Below are 13,949 nucleotides of genomic sequence, written 5' to 3' on the forward strand. Positions count from 1 at the left end.
ATGATATAGTTGCAAGTTTTATGTTTGGCCAATAGACGGAGCTCTGTGCATTTAAAAGCTTGGGGGGTTGGTAGGGGGGGGGATGTGGACAGGGGCAGAAATAGATCCCAAAAGAAAGAATATTATAGTCTTAGGCTCTCTTCCAGAGTATTACATCACTAAGTTGAACTTTTTTCTTTTGCTCTCTGGAGACGAAGTGGCGAACCGTGAGGAGATTTCACTGCCCTCATCGCTCTGGAATGTAGTGAATTCTCACTGAATTCCACAATTATGTCCTTCTAAGGGTTTGGTAGCAGCTCAAATTCACATTTTCATTCAGGAGTGCATTAAGTTTGTACCAAATTCACATAGTTTCCCACTCACATTATTCATAATACAGAAATATTTTAATCTAGGCTGAAAGTTCAATGCTTTATAACTATAATTGTCATAAATGCCACTGTATCATTGAAACTGAGTCTTAAGTTTTTTAATCTGTTTAGCCTGGTTATTCGCCTTCCTGTAAAACGCTTATATATTATATATTTTATAAAATAGAACTAGTAAACGGCTGAAATAAAACACTGTTAATGGGTCACTTGTTTGCTGTACTTAAATCGACAGCATTTGTTGTACGTTTTGAGCGTTACTGTACAGTCCGGCTGCAACTACAGGGCGGGCATTTTGGAGAAGTTTCCGCCCACAACTCCGTTGATTGACGCCCAATGGCCCCTCCTTCAACTTTTTTTCCTCCTTCGTTTTTTTCCTCCTCCAGTGAAGTGCGTGAATTTCATACCAAACCCATACTTCGCATTCCACCTTTACTGTCAAACCAGGAGAAATATTACTGAAAACAATAACGGCCTCAGAAAACAAATAAGCGTTTGAATTAATGAATATTTGGTGCTGGTCCTGCACGGAGACGTGTTTTCTGATTAAAGGTGAGTGAGTGAGGACCCACACGGCTCCTTTGTCTCGTGTCTTTTGCTGGAGTTTTCATGCCGCTGTAGTGAAGTTTTCAGATCTTTGTCATATTTTGCATTTTTGGACGGAACTCCCTGCGTAGGGTGGGATGATGGAAAGAAATGCGAATGTATATGCTATATTGTGTATGTGACAGCGCAGGAGACGCGATTTTGTGTCCCTGACATCGAAAAAACTTTTACGTTTCACTGAATTAAAAAATTCAAGTTGCATCGTTCTTTGTAGTCCGCTTATCAGTTTGAGACCGTCCTTTAATCCGAGTTAGAGTTGACCAAAACCGAACAAAATGTCGCGTTTTTTGGTCGGTTTCTTGAAACCTGTGCTCTGGTTCTCCACAAGCTTGTTTTTGAGAATAAGAAAAGAACTTTTAATCTTCCCCAGGGCTGTCAAGAAGAGAAAGGACGGGGCGACCTCGGCTGTTTGGGACGATAATCCGCTCAAACTCCTGCTTCCACGTTCACAGGTAACCAAATTTCACTTTTATCTTCTAGTTTTATGTCTGTAACTTGTTAGAATGGCACAAACATGTTGTTTTAACGTTTAAGGGCCGCCGCTCTTTATCGCGGAAAGTAAAATCAAAACGACAGTGTGAATAAATCTCGGCTCGTCCAACACAGCGCGCGCAGCCTAATCTCGGATTATTAGCTACGGTCTGTAATTCGCTTCGAACTCGTGAACATGGCCAGTAATCTGCGTGTCCAACTAAAACAACGTAGTGAGTCAGCAGCCCAATCTCTCGGATTAGAGTCATCGTTTACTGTGGAAGTGGACTCATGACTTCACCACGCCACGGTGACTCTTCTGAATTGACACATTGGCCTTCTTTGGTATCATTTCTGTTAATTCAGTTAATGTTTCGGAAATTCTCGGGAATATATTTTGTAATTAGGACATTCGTAATATTTTTTTCTTACGAAACGTGACAGGGCACCATCATATCCACACAGGCACACAGCACTTTGCTGTTGGACCGTGTGAGCTGCGCATATTCCCGCCAAGACGAGACTTTTCTCCTGCCTGTCCTGGACGTCTTTGTCACAGTTTTGAGCTATTCTTCTGTGATTTCTTTCAATGAACTTGCATAAGTCTACACTGTCTTGTTGAGGTTGGAGTCTTAACCGTTGGCAGGTTTGGCGGAGGAACAGAATGCGGCTGGTCAGGTTCATTCCAGGTGGTTCAGCCCAGACTGCCTCTTCTGGTTCTGCAGCATAGTTAGATCTGTCTTATGATGTACCTCCATTTACAAACTCTGGTTATCGTCCCCAGAAGAGGGTTGTGCTTCTTAAGAGAGGCAAAAGGTAAATTTCTGTTAATCAAACATTTCATAATTGAAGTCTGAAAAAATAATTCATTGATCTCGTCCTGTGGAATCCAACATGTCTAAGATGGTGTGTGTGTGTGTGTGTGTGTGTGTGTGTGTGATATGAAGAGATTTTACTATTGAGTTATAAAATAAAAACGAGGTTATTGTTGTTCCAGTCGGTTTGTTTGATAGTTTTTCTGGGCACATATCAGTCTTAAAGTAAACACAAAATAACCACTGACAATGTGTTTTGGAGAGAAAAGTTAGCAGTGTTTGTGAATGTGGCTGCACATATACGTTTGTCCATGCTTGAATGTGTCTGTGTGACAGGAAGTTAGACCATCTCAGTAGATACTGCAAGGCTCATTTTAGGCTAAGCTAGCCCTGTCAAACCAGTATGTGAATGAGAGGTTTTATCTTAGTCAAATGAAGAGTGAAAACATGGTTGAGTATTTCACCTCACCGAATGACTGATATAAGGTTGTTTTTGTTTATTTGTTTGTTTTTTCCCTTTGTTTTTTTTGTTTTGGAAGGGCTTTTTGACTGGTACTGACTAGCGTCATGAGAAAATCTTGTGCCATCCCTAATTTTAAACCGTGAAGAGAGTAAAACGAGTTAGAAATTCCAGATGGTGCTTGGTGCTTTTTCACTTGACTCCTGGAGTCAGATTAGAGCAGGGGAAACAAAGAAGTAATTTAACCCAAGCAACACATAAGGCTTCTAATATTAGACCTTGAAGGCAAGAGTAAATCTGGGCTGGATTAACTTTAGCACTCCGCCGTGCTGGCAGAGACCGCCCTTGTGTTCGTGCCTCTGCCCTTCTTGAACACCTAAGTTGCTTCCTCCGTCTGTTCCAGACATCAGGCAAACCTTCCGTGTGTGACAAAATATGTTTGTTTTTTTGCTGTTGACGTCTTTTGCTTTCAGTTGAATGCAGTGGCTGCCAATTAGATTCATGGGGTTTTCTTTGCCCTCCCCCTCAGCAGTAGGCCTCCGTGTTATTCCAAGTGGAAGTTCATTAACGTGACACTGCTCAGTTTCTGGTGGAAAAGGCTACGATGATTTGTTTCGTGGAGAGTGGTCGTCCTCAAGTTATTGTTTAGCGCTCACTGTGTGACTTTGCGGTCAAAAGACCTTTTGTGATTTACAGGCTGATGTTATTTGTGTCGTTTGTGTGTTTGTTTAATCAGTGGAATTAAATAATATCATTGTGTGTTAAGAAAGGGGAAAAAAAAGGTTTTCTAAATCCAAGCAGTTCAGACCATTAAAAAAAATTGTTTTGCATTTGAATACAGTTCTTCTGGTTATGTATGAGCCGCATTCTTTGATCAGCTGCAGGTGTTGAGATTGCTCTCTCTCTCACTCTCTGCGATTGACTTTCAATTGCGCTGTGCTAGACGTTGTGTGAAGTAACCCAGCTAACTGTATGCCTTTTGGCTCCTCCATACTAAATGAGGTTTTCATGTCTAACAAGTCAACAATAGAATTTTGATGATTTGTTTGTTTTGGCTTGGAAGCCGCCTCATTATCTGTGACTTACAAGCACCGCCTCCATTTTCATTTCTGGGTTTTAAATGAAAACGCGCTGGCATCATTACTGATATTGTAAAGACGTATCCTTTTTCAAAGCTTAAAATGCTTCCTCGTTTTAAGAGCAAATGAGACTGGTTGGAACAGATTGTTTGGGCTGTGCGTGTGTGTGTGTGCACGCGCGTGTGTTCACGGTGCTGGCTGGGTGATAGCTCCCTCGCTAGGTTGCGATCGAGGCCCAGTGTCTAATGAGTCCTCCCCGTTTGTGCAGGCCGGAGCCTTTTAGCACCCGCCTTAGAAGTGACCCTCCAAAAGGTAGCCACTTACCCGTCTGTCAACACAGGCCTGAGCAAATATCTTGTGTGTGTGTGTGTGTGTGTGTGTGTGTGTGTGTGAGTGAGAGAGAGAGAGAGGGAGAGAGAAATAAGAACTGGAGAGGAGAGAAGATATGTTTTCTTTCCTTTCCCCCTAGCTCACTAATCACCCACTCTTAATTGTGTTAGCAACGTCCGTTTCACAGCTTTGGAAGTTTGCTGCTGTTTCACTCTTTAAGCCACCCAAACATTTGCTTAAGGAAACATTTCATAATGTATTCAATTTCCCCAAATATAATTTTTCCCCCTTTTAAATCTGAGACTTTTTCCACATGCGCTTCAAATGAGGCAGTTGTAGAGCTCCGGCCAAAGAACACATGATGTGTCGCCATGCTTTATTAATTATGACGGCAGGCTGGCCACGAAAGTGTGTTTACATGCACGATGAAAAGGAGTGCACTCCAGGCATCTGTTTACATACGCATCATGTGCGAGACGTCGGCAGATAAGGTTTTGGGCTCCCCTTTGGCCTTTCAACTCGAGGGGGAGGAGCGGGGCCATCGGCTGGAACAGAGTGGCCTTTGTTTCGGGCCGTCTGAGGGTGCTGAACGTTCCAGTTGTTCGTGAAGCCACACCACTTTTCCGTGGCAGAGCGGTGGAGCCCATGAACCGCAGGGTTCTGCACACGCGCGTGTGTGCACCTGAGGCACTCGTTCACCTCCACACCCACCACACCCACCCCACCACTTCTTTGTTTTGTTTGAACTCATTAGGTTATTATTAGATAGGACAGCTGGCTGCATGAGACTCTTCACTAGAATGTGGCGGGTAAATAAAGTCCGCTTAAAAAGAGCCTTTTCCGATGAACATTCGATATGACTAGCCTCCTGGCTGAACTTTGCATACGCGTCTGCTCCTTGGTCCGCTGCTGCGTATTATACTGGTAGCCTGGGCATCTGACTTTCTTGTGGCTTTCAGAGGGACTGTGTGTGTTTTATTCATCAAAATGTCAGTTTAGGCTATTATTTAAGGTCCAAGTCCAAAACGTCTTTACCTCAGACGTTTTTGTCTTGAAATATCTGGAGTTTTGCAATGGCAGGTCAAATCAAGTAAAGGTCATTCAGTCTCTCTCTCTTTCTCTCTGTCTCTTTCACTGACACACTCTTGCGCTCCCTCCCTCCCTCCCTCCGCCTCGAGCAGTCCCCTCTCTGCATGTCTTTCAGGTTTCGTGGGGTTTGGCAGCGGCCCCTGGCCCAGCCACTAAATGACCAAGTCGGGCAGTGAGCGCTGCTCCGCAGATTTGCCTGGAGATTTTCCGAGGAAAGTGCTGACTCAAGCTTTCGCGGGAGTCTTCTGGCCCACACGTCAGCCCCTGTGTCAGTCTTTCCTCTGCCGGCTGCAATACAGATGCCGCAAGGGAGCGTATGCTATCTGAAAGCAGAGGCTCCGAGCAGGCCGGCCACCTCCTCCTCGACGTCACGTGAAAGGCTGGGAACCGAAGACTAGCGATCCCCCCCGAGGTTCACGTCTGAGTTTGTAGCTTCGGACTGGAAAGAAATGAGAGAGTATATTACACAACAAGCTAACACGGAACAAGATACATACACGCTCGCGTGGGCAGAGTTTGTGCTTAGATCTGCTCCCTGACATCTCTGGATCTTTCCTGCTCTCTTTCATAGACACCATATTTTTTCTTTCTTTCTCGGCTCTCTCTCACTCGCTCTCTCAGCTCTGATTGTTTCCTGAGTGGCGAGGCAGAACGGAAGTAGGAGGAAGCTATTGGAGGAGCTGGGTAGAATTTATTAGACTTAACCACAGCCCGAGAGGCGAGGGGGAGGGAGGCTCTGGAACCCAGACACACTTGTGTCGGTTCTGGAGGGGTGTTGGAAGGCTGCTTCGGTCCTACTGATCAAGTTCCTTTATTTTGTAAGCTTCTCAGCAGTATTTTGTGAATGCAGAGAACACTAATTTACACAGTTTTCAGAAACGTATTCTTAACATTCAGAAAATGTTTTCATTGCATTTAAATGCAGTACATGGCTCTAGTTACATATCCACGTTGTTACCCTTGTTATAGTCACTCGTGTTGTTACTCTATTTACGTTCACACGCACTGTTACTCTATTTACGTTCACACGCACTGTTACTCTATTTACGTTCACACGCACTGTTACTCTATTTACGTTCACACGCACTGTTACTCTACGTTCACACGCACTGTTACTCTACGTTCACACGCACTGTTACTCTACGTTCACACGCACTGTTACTCTACGTTCACACGCACTGTTACTCTATTTACGTTCACACGCACTGTTACTCTATTTACGTTCACACGCACTGTTGCACTCGTTACGTTCACACGTTACTTTCGTTACATTCACATGTGCTGTTACTTTCGTTACATTCACATGTGCTGTTACTTTCGTTACATTCACACGCACCGTGCTTGCTCAATACTAGCGTTGTTTTCTCTGTGTTTTTTGTGTTTGGCAAGCGGTGTGTGTTTCAAGCTGGAGGTGTTATGACAGGCTGCGCTGTCCCTCAGCAACACCACCACCCAGGTTTTATGGAGGCCAGGTATGTGGCCCCAGCTCTCGGTACCAGTAAACGGGGCAGGGTCCCTGTGGACGGGCAGCGGCAGCTGCGGGCCTCTTTCTCCCGTCCGTCCGTCTGTCCCTCTTTAACAAATTCGTTGCGGGTACAGCCCTCGCGTCGCCCGGTGCAAAGCGTCAGATGAGAAGTTCGTTATCTGCGGGGTGGGACGAGTGTGGCTCGAGGGACCGATCTGCGGTAGCCGGCATACGCGTTTGAGCCCGGGGAGGGAGGCCGGTACTGGGCCGTGGGCTTTGTGTGAAGTGGTGTGATTTGGTTTTTGTTCGGCGCTGGTTTTGTGCAACGCGGGCCGCTCTGCCCCCAGCCCAGAACGTCTTTATCTGTAATCCGACCTGAGCCAGCAGCTGCTGCTACACTTGTCCAGCCCTGTTGTTCTCTCAAGTGTGTGTGTGTGTGTGTGTGTGTGTGTGTGTGTGTGTGTGTGTGTGTGTGTGTGTGTATGTGTGCGTGGGTTTGTGTGGGCATCTGCGTTTGTGCATGTGTTTGTGCGCCTGCAAATGTATACGTGTGTGTGTGTGTGTGTATGCATGATCACATGTATGTTTGGACATGGGCAAATTTGTGTGTGTCTGTGCGTGTGCACACACATCCATGCATGATTTTGTGTGTGCGTGTATGTCCGCACACTTGAGTTAAAGAAGGGTGTGTTGCAGGCGCTACCCTGGGGGCGTCCTCCCTGGGGTGGCTATTGCCAACAAGAGTTCCAGCTGCAGCAGTTTCTTAAGACGACTCCTATTCTGACTAGCGTTTAACAGGAAAAGCAGGGGACTCCTTTGAGAAGGCCGTATAGATTAGTTCCACTCGTACAATAAGGGATTCAGCCGTGGCCCTTGCGTCATGCGGTCTGTAGTCCGTGTGTCCTAGCATGTTAGCATTTGGTTTAGTTGCCCCAGGCCCAGTCCAGCCTGGGCCAGTTCTGACTCGTTGGGGCAGTCACCTCAGTCTAGGCCATGAAAAATGGATCCCAGTCGCCCCTCCTCTCACTGTGTTTTGGGTCCCCCCCCCCCCCCGTCACTTTTTTTACCAAGAGAGGTGAACGTACACGAAGAACAAAAGGCAGGTTATGGGTGCTAGCTTGGCTATCTGCCAATCCAGCACTGCACCCCCCCCCCCCCCCCCCCCCCCCCCCCAAGCCCTCTTTCACTAGCAGAAGGGCGTGAAGACCTCCCTCCTGGATAGGATCCTTCCCCCGACCTTTTCCTGCCAAAAAAGAAAAAAAAAAAAAAAACATGGCCGCCAGGGAAGACTAGCTCACAGATGGGCCCCGAGTTCGCTTCATGAGTAGAATCGTCTGTTTGCGCTGGAAAGTCCCCACACTCTGTCGACAGTTAGAGGACTCCCTGAAACTTAATAAGATGACTTATGGAGAGTGGAGGACGCATGAAAGAGGCTTCGTGAAGAGTCGTGCTTAAAGCAAGAGCGCTGAAGAATCCATCCGCACCTATGGTGGGATTGTGTAAGTCTTCTAGAAGACTGTAGTCTGTTGGTGCTGTTTTGGGACAAAGTTACAAGTTGGTATGCTTGTCTAGATCCCTGCAGAGGTGCTTGTGTAGATTCAATGCTTCTAGGCGACTCTTAAATAATTTCACGTCGGAGGTGGGGAGGATCTGTTGGGTTCCTTCCTATCCGCTCCATAGTCTGTCGAGTTCTCCGTCTGTCTTCTCCACCTGTTTTGTATTGATGACCTTCATGAAGTGGAACCCCACTTTGGTTCTTACATTGTCCATTTTGACCAGTCGAAAAGAATTGGGCAAACTCAAGAGAACCACTGGTGGCTCCTCTCTCATTTTGTGTTTATTACAAGACGCTAGATCAGTTACTGTTTAGTGACCCTGCTCATGAAATCCTTGTAAACAGTCGTCATCGTCATCAGCACGAGTTTGAGTCATGCACACCTCCACCCACTTTTTTGTGGGTCATCCAGAAATCCTTCAGACTGAACCTTCTCTGACCAGTTCCTCCCCCTCCCCCCCGCCCGTCCCCTCATTTCCAGAAATGACCGGTGACTAAGGGCTTCCCACACTGAGCTCACAAACGCACACTGGTTTTTCTCACCAGGGGACGTGTCTCTCCTCAGTCCCCACCAGACCGAGGGGGACGGGAACAGAGGGGGACGATCCCTGTGGAGGCTTAGAGAACGAGACACGAGTTGTGTATGAACACGTCACGCTACGGTACAGCACCGACAGGCGGAGCACGTGGTGACTGGACTGTGGGGATGGAGGGGGGGGTGGATGGAGAGAGAGAGGGGGCTACCGTCACTGAACGGGTGGATGCATGTGCCATGGAGCTTTCACTGGCGTATTTACATTCCTACTGCACGTGGGAATTCTTTAGCATTATAGACTGAGTAAGGGCTCTGTTTGGTGTGTGTGTGTGTGTGTGTGTGTGTGTGTGTGTGTGTGTGTGTGTGTGTGTAAAAGGTAGCTTTCCTACAAAGCGCCAGAGGTCTTTTGAGCGTTGAGGAGCAGATGATTTGATGAAAGTGGTTTTGATTTAAAGACCTCTCAGCTCCTCTCGTCTCAGAGCTCGTCTTGCATGTCTGAATTCAGCCGGGTTCTTATTTTTTTTATTTTTTTACCCCCCCTTTCTTTCCCCAGAACTGTTTCTTCAAGAAACCACGAGAAAAGCACGTGAACAGAGCAAACGTGTTGCCGTGTGTGCACCGCACAGTTGCCAACAAACCGACTCACTCCGCCTTTTCGCAGCGGTGTGTTGAGCAGCGGTGTGTTGAGCAGCGGTGTGTCCCTCCACACACTCCCCCCCCCCCCCCCCCCCCCCCACCTTTCGTCGTGCCCGTAGCTCAGGAACTCGCACCACCGTCGATCCAACTCCGGTCCGCTCTCGCTCCAGCGGGACACCCAGAGCGATCCGGCCGTCCGGGCCTCGGAGCGGGACGTCTGAAAGGGGTCCGTGCGCCGTCCCCTGTCGGCCCCCTGCACCCTCGCTAGCCCCCCCCCCCCCCAGCTGCGGGCGCGCACCCCCACACACACTCCTCCTCTCGCCCGCCACTCTCCCCTCCCCTCGGCCCAGGCTCACCTCTCCTTATTTGGGCAGAGCGCTCAGGAGTGTGGGGCGTCTGTGCTGGAGGGGGAGGACGCTCAGAGAAGGGGGGGGGGGGGGGGGGGGGGGGAGCACTCTCAGACTGTGCTTCCTTAATAAGGAGATGTCTGGAAGTTAAGCCCAGCTCTCCAATAGAGCAGTGTGTCTTCTACTCCTGTCTCACCAGATCCCCTACTGACACACACACACACACACGCACGCGTTCAGCTAGAGATATTGCAGAGAACAATATCCAGCCAGTGAAAAGACTAGGGACATTTAAAGCTTTGTGTAATGTATTGTAAGAGTTATTCAGAGGTTTGTCATTCTCAGATGACGGGGATTCTTACCCTTTCGGTTGTCAAACAGCTGTAGGTCAGTTTCTACCCATATTCAAGGGTGAATGTTTGCCACAGGGTGTCGAGTACACTCGTACCACACACACTTCACCCTGTCCTCCTCTGCACTCGTTTTGTATGGCGTGAGTTCCCCTTCAACACAGTCTGACTGTTTGAAAGCATATGTTATGTGTCACCTTAGCATAGTGTGGACTATATATAACTATACCCTATGTAGGGTATTTAACACCTTGCCGTGGGTGTGTGTGTGTGTGTATGCTCCCTCGTCTCTTGTTCCTCAAGCGTTAGGGGCTGCTGTATATGACCTTTGCTCTGTGTGGCTGTGGATGAGAGTGTACGCACGCACACACACACACACACACACACACACACACACTGCTGAAAGGTAGCTCTGCTGGAGTTCTGTCTCAGCGCAGGATGGATGTGTATGTCCCTCTGGTCTCAGGTTTGCTTCCTGCTCTGCATCAGGCCAAATTTGGGCCTTGTGGGGAATGTCCCACTTTAACCCCCTTTCAACCCTGGGCGACCCCACGCATCTGTGCTGGCCTGCTCCACGTGTCCCCATTAGGCCCTGCTCTTTTTCCACGGCTTTGATCACTAAACTTCAGCCATGGCAGACCCTCAATAATAACGATAAGATCAGAGTTAGTCATCTTTAATCCTCCGCCTTTGTTGCTCCGAGATAGCGGGCCTCGCACGCCTAACGTGGCGGAAACTTTGGAAACCGTTCTCCCCAGTCGCAGGTTCTACGGAGGCCCAGTCTCTTCTTACTGATGCCGGCCCTTACTGCCATGCACTCTCGTAGCCGGCCTCCACGAGCTGCGCTGTCGTAGCCGTAACTCCAGTGCTCCCAGGACCCCGCCCCTCGGATCACGTGCCCCGGTGGCCGCGTTCACCCGGGACCACGGCTTTTAGCCGACATCAGCAGAAAGCGAAATAAAGGAATGAATCATGTGGCCATGATAACCGCTCCTGGGAGCCTGGAGCCCAGAAACAATAGCATGCGCGAAGCAGTAGTCTGGAAAACAGTTAAGAGGCCTTAACCAGTTTCAGACGTTTCGACAGCCACATCGGAGCGTTCGCGCCTGACCACAAGCATTCTTCAGGCCTGGCCTCCTCCTTCAGGCCTTTTTATATAATGGCAGAAATTCTCTTGTCATTGGGAGGACGTTAGTCCCGAGGAAGTCGTAAGAGCTGTCCGTGCTCCGATTGTTTACACACCCCTCCTTTTATGGGTCAATTCGAAATGAGCTACGATGCGTGCAGGTTTATGGAGCATGTGTGCGCTGCTGTGAGTTTGAATCAGGAGATGTGTGTTATTTATTTATTTATTTATTTATTTATTTATTTTAGCTTTGCTAATTGGTTAGCGGCTGCACCTAATTTCAGTTTACTTTGTCTCTGTAATTCTTTATCTAGAATATTTGTATGAATTTGTATTTTTTCATAGGATTATAATGTGTTTGTAATTTTATTAGATCTTTGTTCATAAGGATTTCTCTCTCTCTCTCTGCCCCCCCCCCAGTATCTAAGGAGTGGGCTCGTGACTGAGCCCGGTTCGAGCCGGCACCATTGCGTCGAACGAGTGGAGCGCGAACGGCAGCCCGCAGCCGGGCCTGGAGGATGGCTCCGACGAGCTGGACAAGACCATGGACGGCGACGCAGAGGGCGTGTGGAGTCCCGACATCGAGCAGAGCTTCCAGGAGGCCCTGGCCATCTACCCGCCCTGCGGACGACGCAAGATCATCCTCTCCGACGAGGGCAAGATGTACGGTGAGGGCCCACGGCCGTCCGGACGCCACCTCCCAGCCTTTGGTTCTGTCTTTCCGGGCTACGTGGGGCGCGTTCTCCTCTCCGCCCGACGAGGTCTCGCAGAAGGGCCTTTTGGTACGGTGACTGGACCCGCGTTGTCAGGAGGCCCCAGACTGATGCCGTGCGCTGTGATCCCGTATGGTTATTTCAACATTTAAATTGCATTTGCAGCACAATTTGAAAGCAGCAAGAAATGATTATGTTTATCTGGCTCATCTGTTGCAAAACTATTCAGTTTTACTGGATAACTGCTGCGTTTGTGGCTAATGTGGGCAAGACATTAACTCCAAATTCAAGAGGGTTTTTCCTCTGTTTAGCCAGAACCCTCGCTGATTATCGCTGTGCAACACTCCGTACTCTGCAATAATACTTTATAATAGATTCATAAAGCACGGCAATGTTTTGACAAAAAAGAGGTATTCCTAATTATTGGACCATGTGAAAACTGCAGGTCTTTAAACCGCCACATATCTGTAGTGTCTGAGATTAGTAAAGACACACAGCACATCATAAAAAAATAGCTGAAACATGTTTGAGAGTTTCTTTTGTGTAGCAGATTTCTGTGATTTCAACATCACGAAAGAACAATATGAGAACGGTGCCTGACAGATGAAGCCTGTACTAACTGTGGTAAATGGTGAGCGATTGCAGATATGGAGGATGTGGGAGTTTCATGATTAATGGAGATCTTCTCTCTGTAGCACACTTGATCTTCTGTCAGCTTTTAATGTGTCCTGCTTTACACTACGCAAGACCAAAAAGCAATTCAGCCATCTTGGGGATTCTTCCTGGTCAGCCACTGTACTGGACGGGTTTTGTTGACAAACAATCCATCATTCACCCACGACTTGTGTCATCGTTCTTGTTTTGGTGAGATGGTTGTGAAGCCACAACTGGTCCACATCAGCAGGCATGGTAAACGGTTCCTGTGGAGAAGCGCAGTGTTGGGTTCTGGCCCAGTCTCTCTTCTGATCATATGTGAGCACCACAGGGGTTAGTTGCATCGAGATTGTGTGCGAGTGAGAGATTGCTGGAGGGAAAGAATTTTATTGGTGGTTCATGGGTGTTTCCAAGTCGGAGGGGGGGTGTGTGGGTGTGTGTGTGTGTGTGTGTGTGTGTGCGCGCACTCTTGCGCACTTGTTTTGTATATCTGAAGGAACGGGGTGCGTGCAGCACAGGCAACCATTAGTTAACACAGCCTTACCCTCCTGCTGACACACACACACACACAGGTTTTGCGCTCAGTGACTTCATGTCATGTCACTAAAACCTGTTCCCTCACTAAATCTTTCAGGTCGCACTAAAGTGAGTATAATTTGTGATGGCCAAATCAGCCTTGGTCTTCACCTGACCTTACATAAACAACGGTTTTAGAAAGAATTGTAACCCGAGCATTTCACACATGTTTGGGATTTCTTGGGTTTTCTTCAAAGGAAAGAAAACCTTCACGTCACACGTGTGCACGCACACACACACACACACACACACACACACACACACACACGCGTGTGCACACACACACGCAGATCATAGCCAGTAGTTGTGTTTTTCATGTTGCAGTACCAAACAGGCCTCCACTTGTCCCGAGAGGCAGCCTGAAGTTCTAAAGGCCAACAGTCTTCAGACTGGTTTCTCCTGTGGAGCGCTCACACCACAATCGCTCCTTTTTTTTTCTCCTTTGACTGTTTCTCCCAAAACTGGTTTGATTTAGCATCTCTGATCATCTCCAACTCCAGTTTCCAGTTATAGGTATAGGTTTTGTCTTTCTCTTTCTCCCCCTTCTCGCTCTGTCTTTCTCAGGGTTGGAAAAAAAGTGGCAAAACCAGCTCTGTGTGTCTTGCTCAATCAAAGCATGTTCTTTCACAGATTCTCTCTCTCTCTCTCTCTCTCACGTACGTTTGTCTTCTCCCTCCTTCCACACCTTCCATACTCTTGCGCTTTAATGATTTCAGGTGTTTTATTGCGCTGTGCCATGGTTAACCTTAACCACATGACAGAGAAAGTCATTAC

General features: G+C 47.8%; 1 protein-coding gene across 3 annotated transcripts in view; it reads left to right on the forward strand.

Annotated features, from left to right (window-relative positions):
• Positions 1–740: 740 nt before the first annotated feature.
• tead3b (TEA domain family member 3 b) overlaps positions 741–13,949 on the forward strand; it is a 28,253-nt gene continuing 15,044 nt past the window's right edge. The window contains exons 1-3 of one of the 3 annotated variants that reach the window (XM_077013898.1): positions 741–920; positions 1,345–1,426; positions 11,653–11,900. In XM_077013898.1, coding sequence (XP_076870013.1) covers positions 11,777–11,900 — 124 coding nt within the window. In that variant the 5' untranslated portion in view covers positions 741–920; positions 1,345–1,426; positions 11,653–11,776. Of the gene's footprint in view, positions 921–1,344; positions 1,427–11,652; positions 11,901–13,949 lie in introns of those variants that run through there. The other 2 variants (XM_077013900.1, XM_077013901.1) reach the window with 2 other exon arrangements.

This window comes from Brachyhypopomus gauderio, chromosome 8 (genome assembly GCF_052324685.1).
Source record: "Brachyhypopomus gauderio isolate BG-103 chromosome 8, BGAUD_0.2, whole genome shotgun sequence".
NCBI lineage: Eukaryota > Metazoa > Chordata > Actinopteri > Gymnotiformes > Hypopomidae > Brachyhypopomus > Brachyhypopomus gauderio.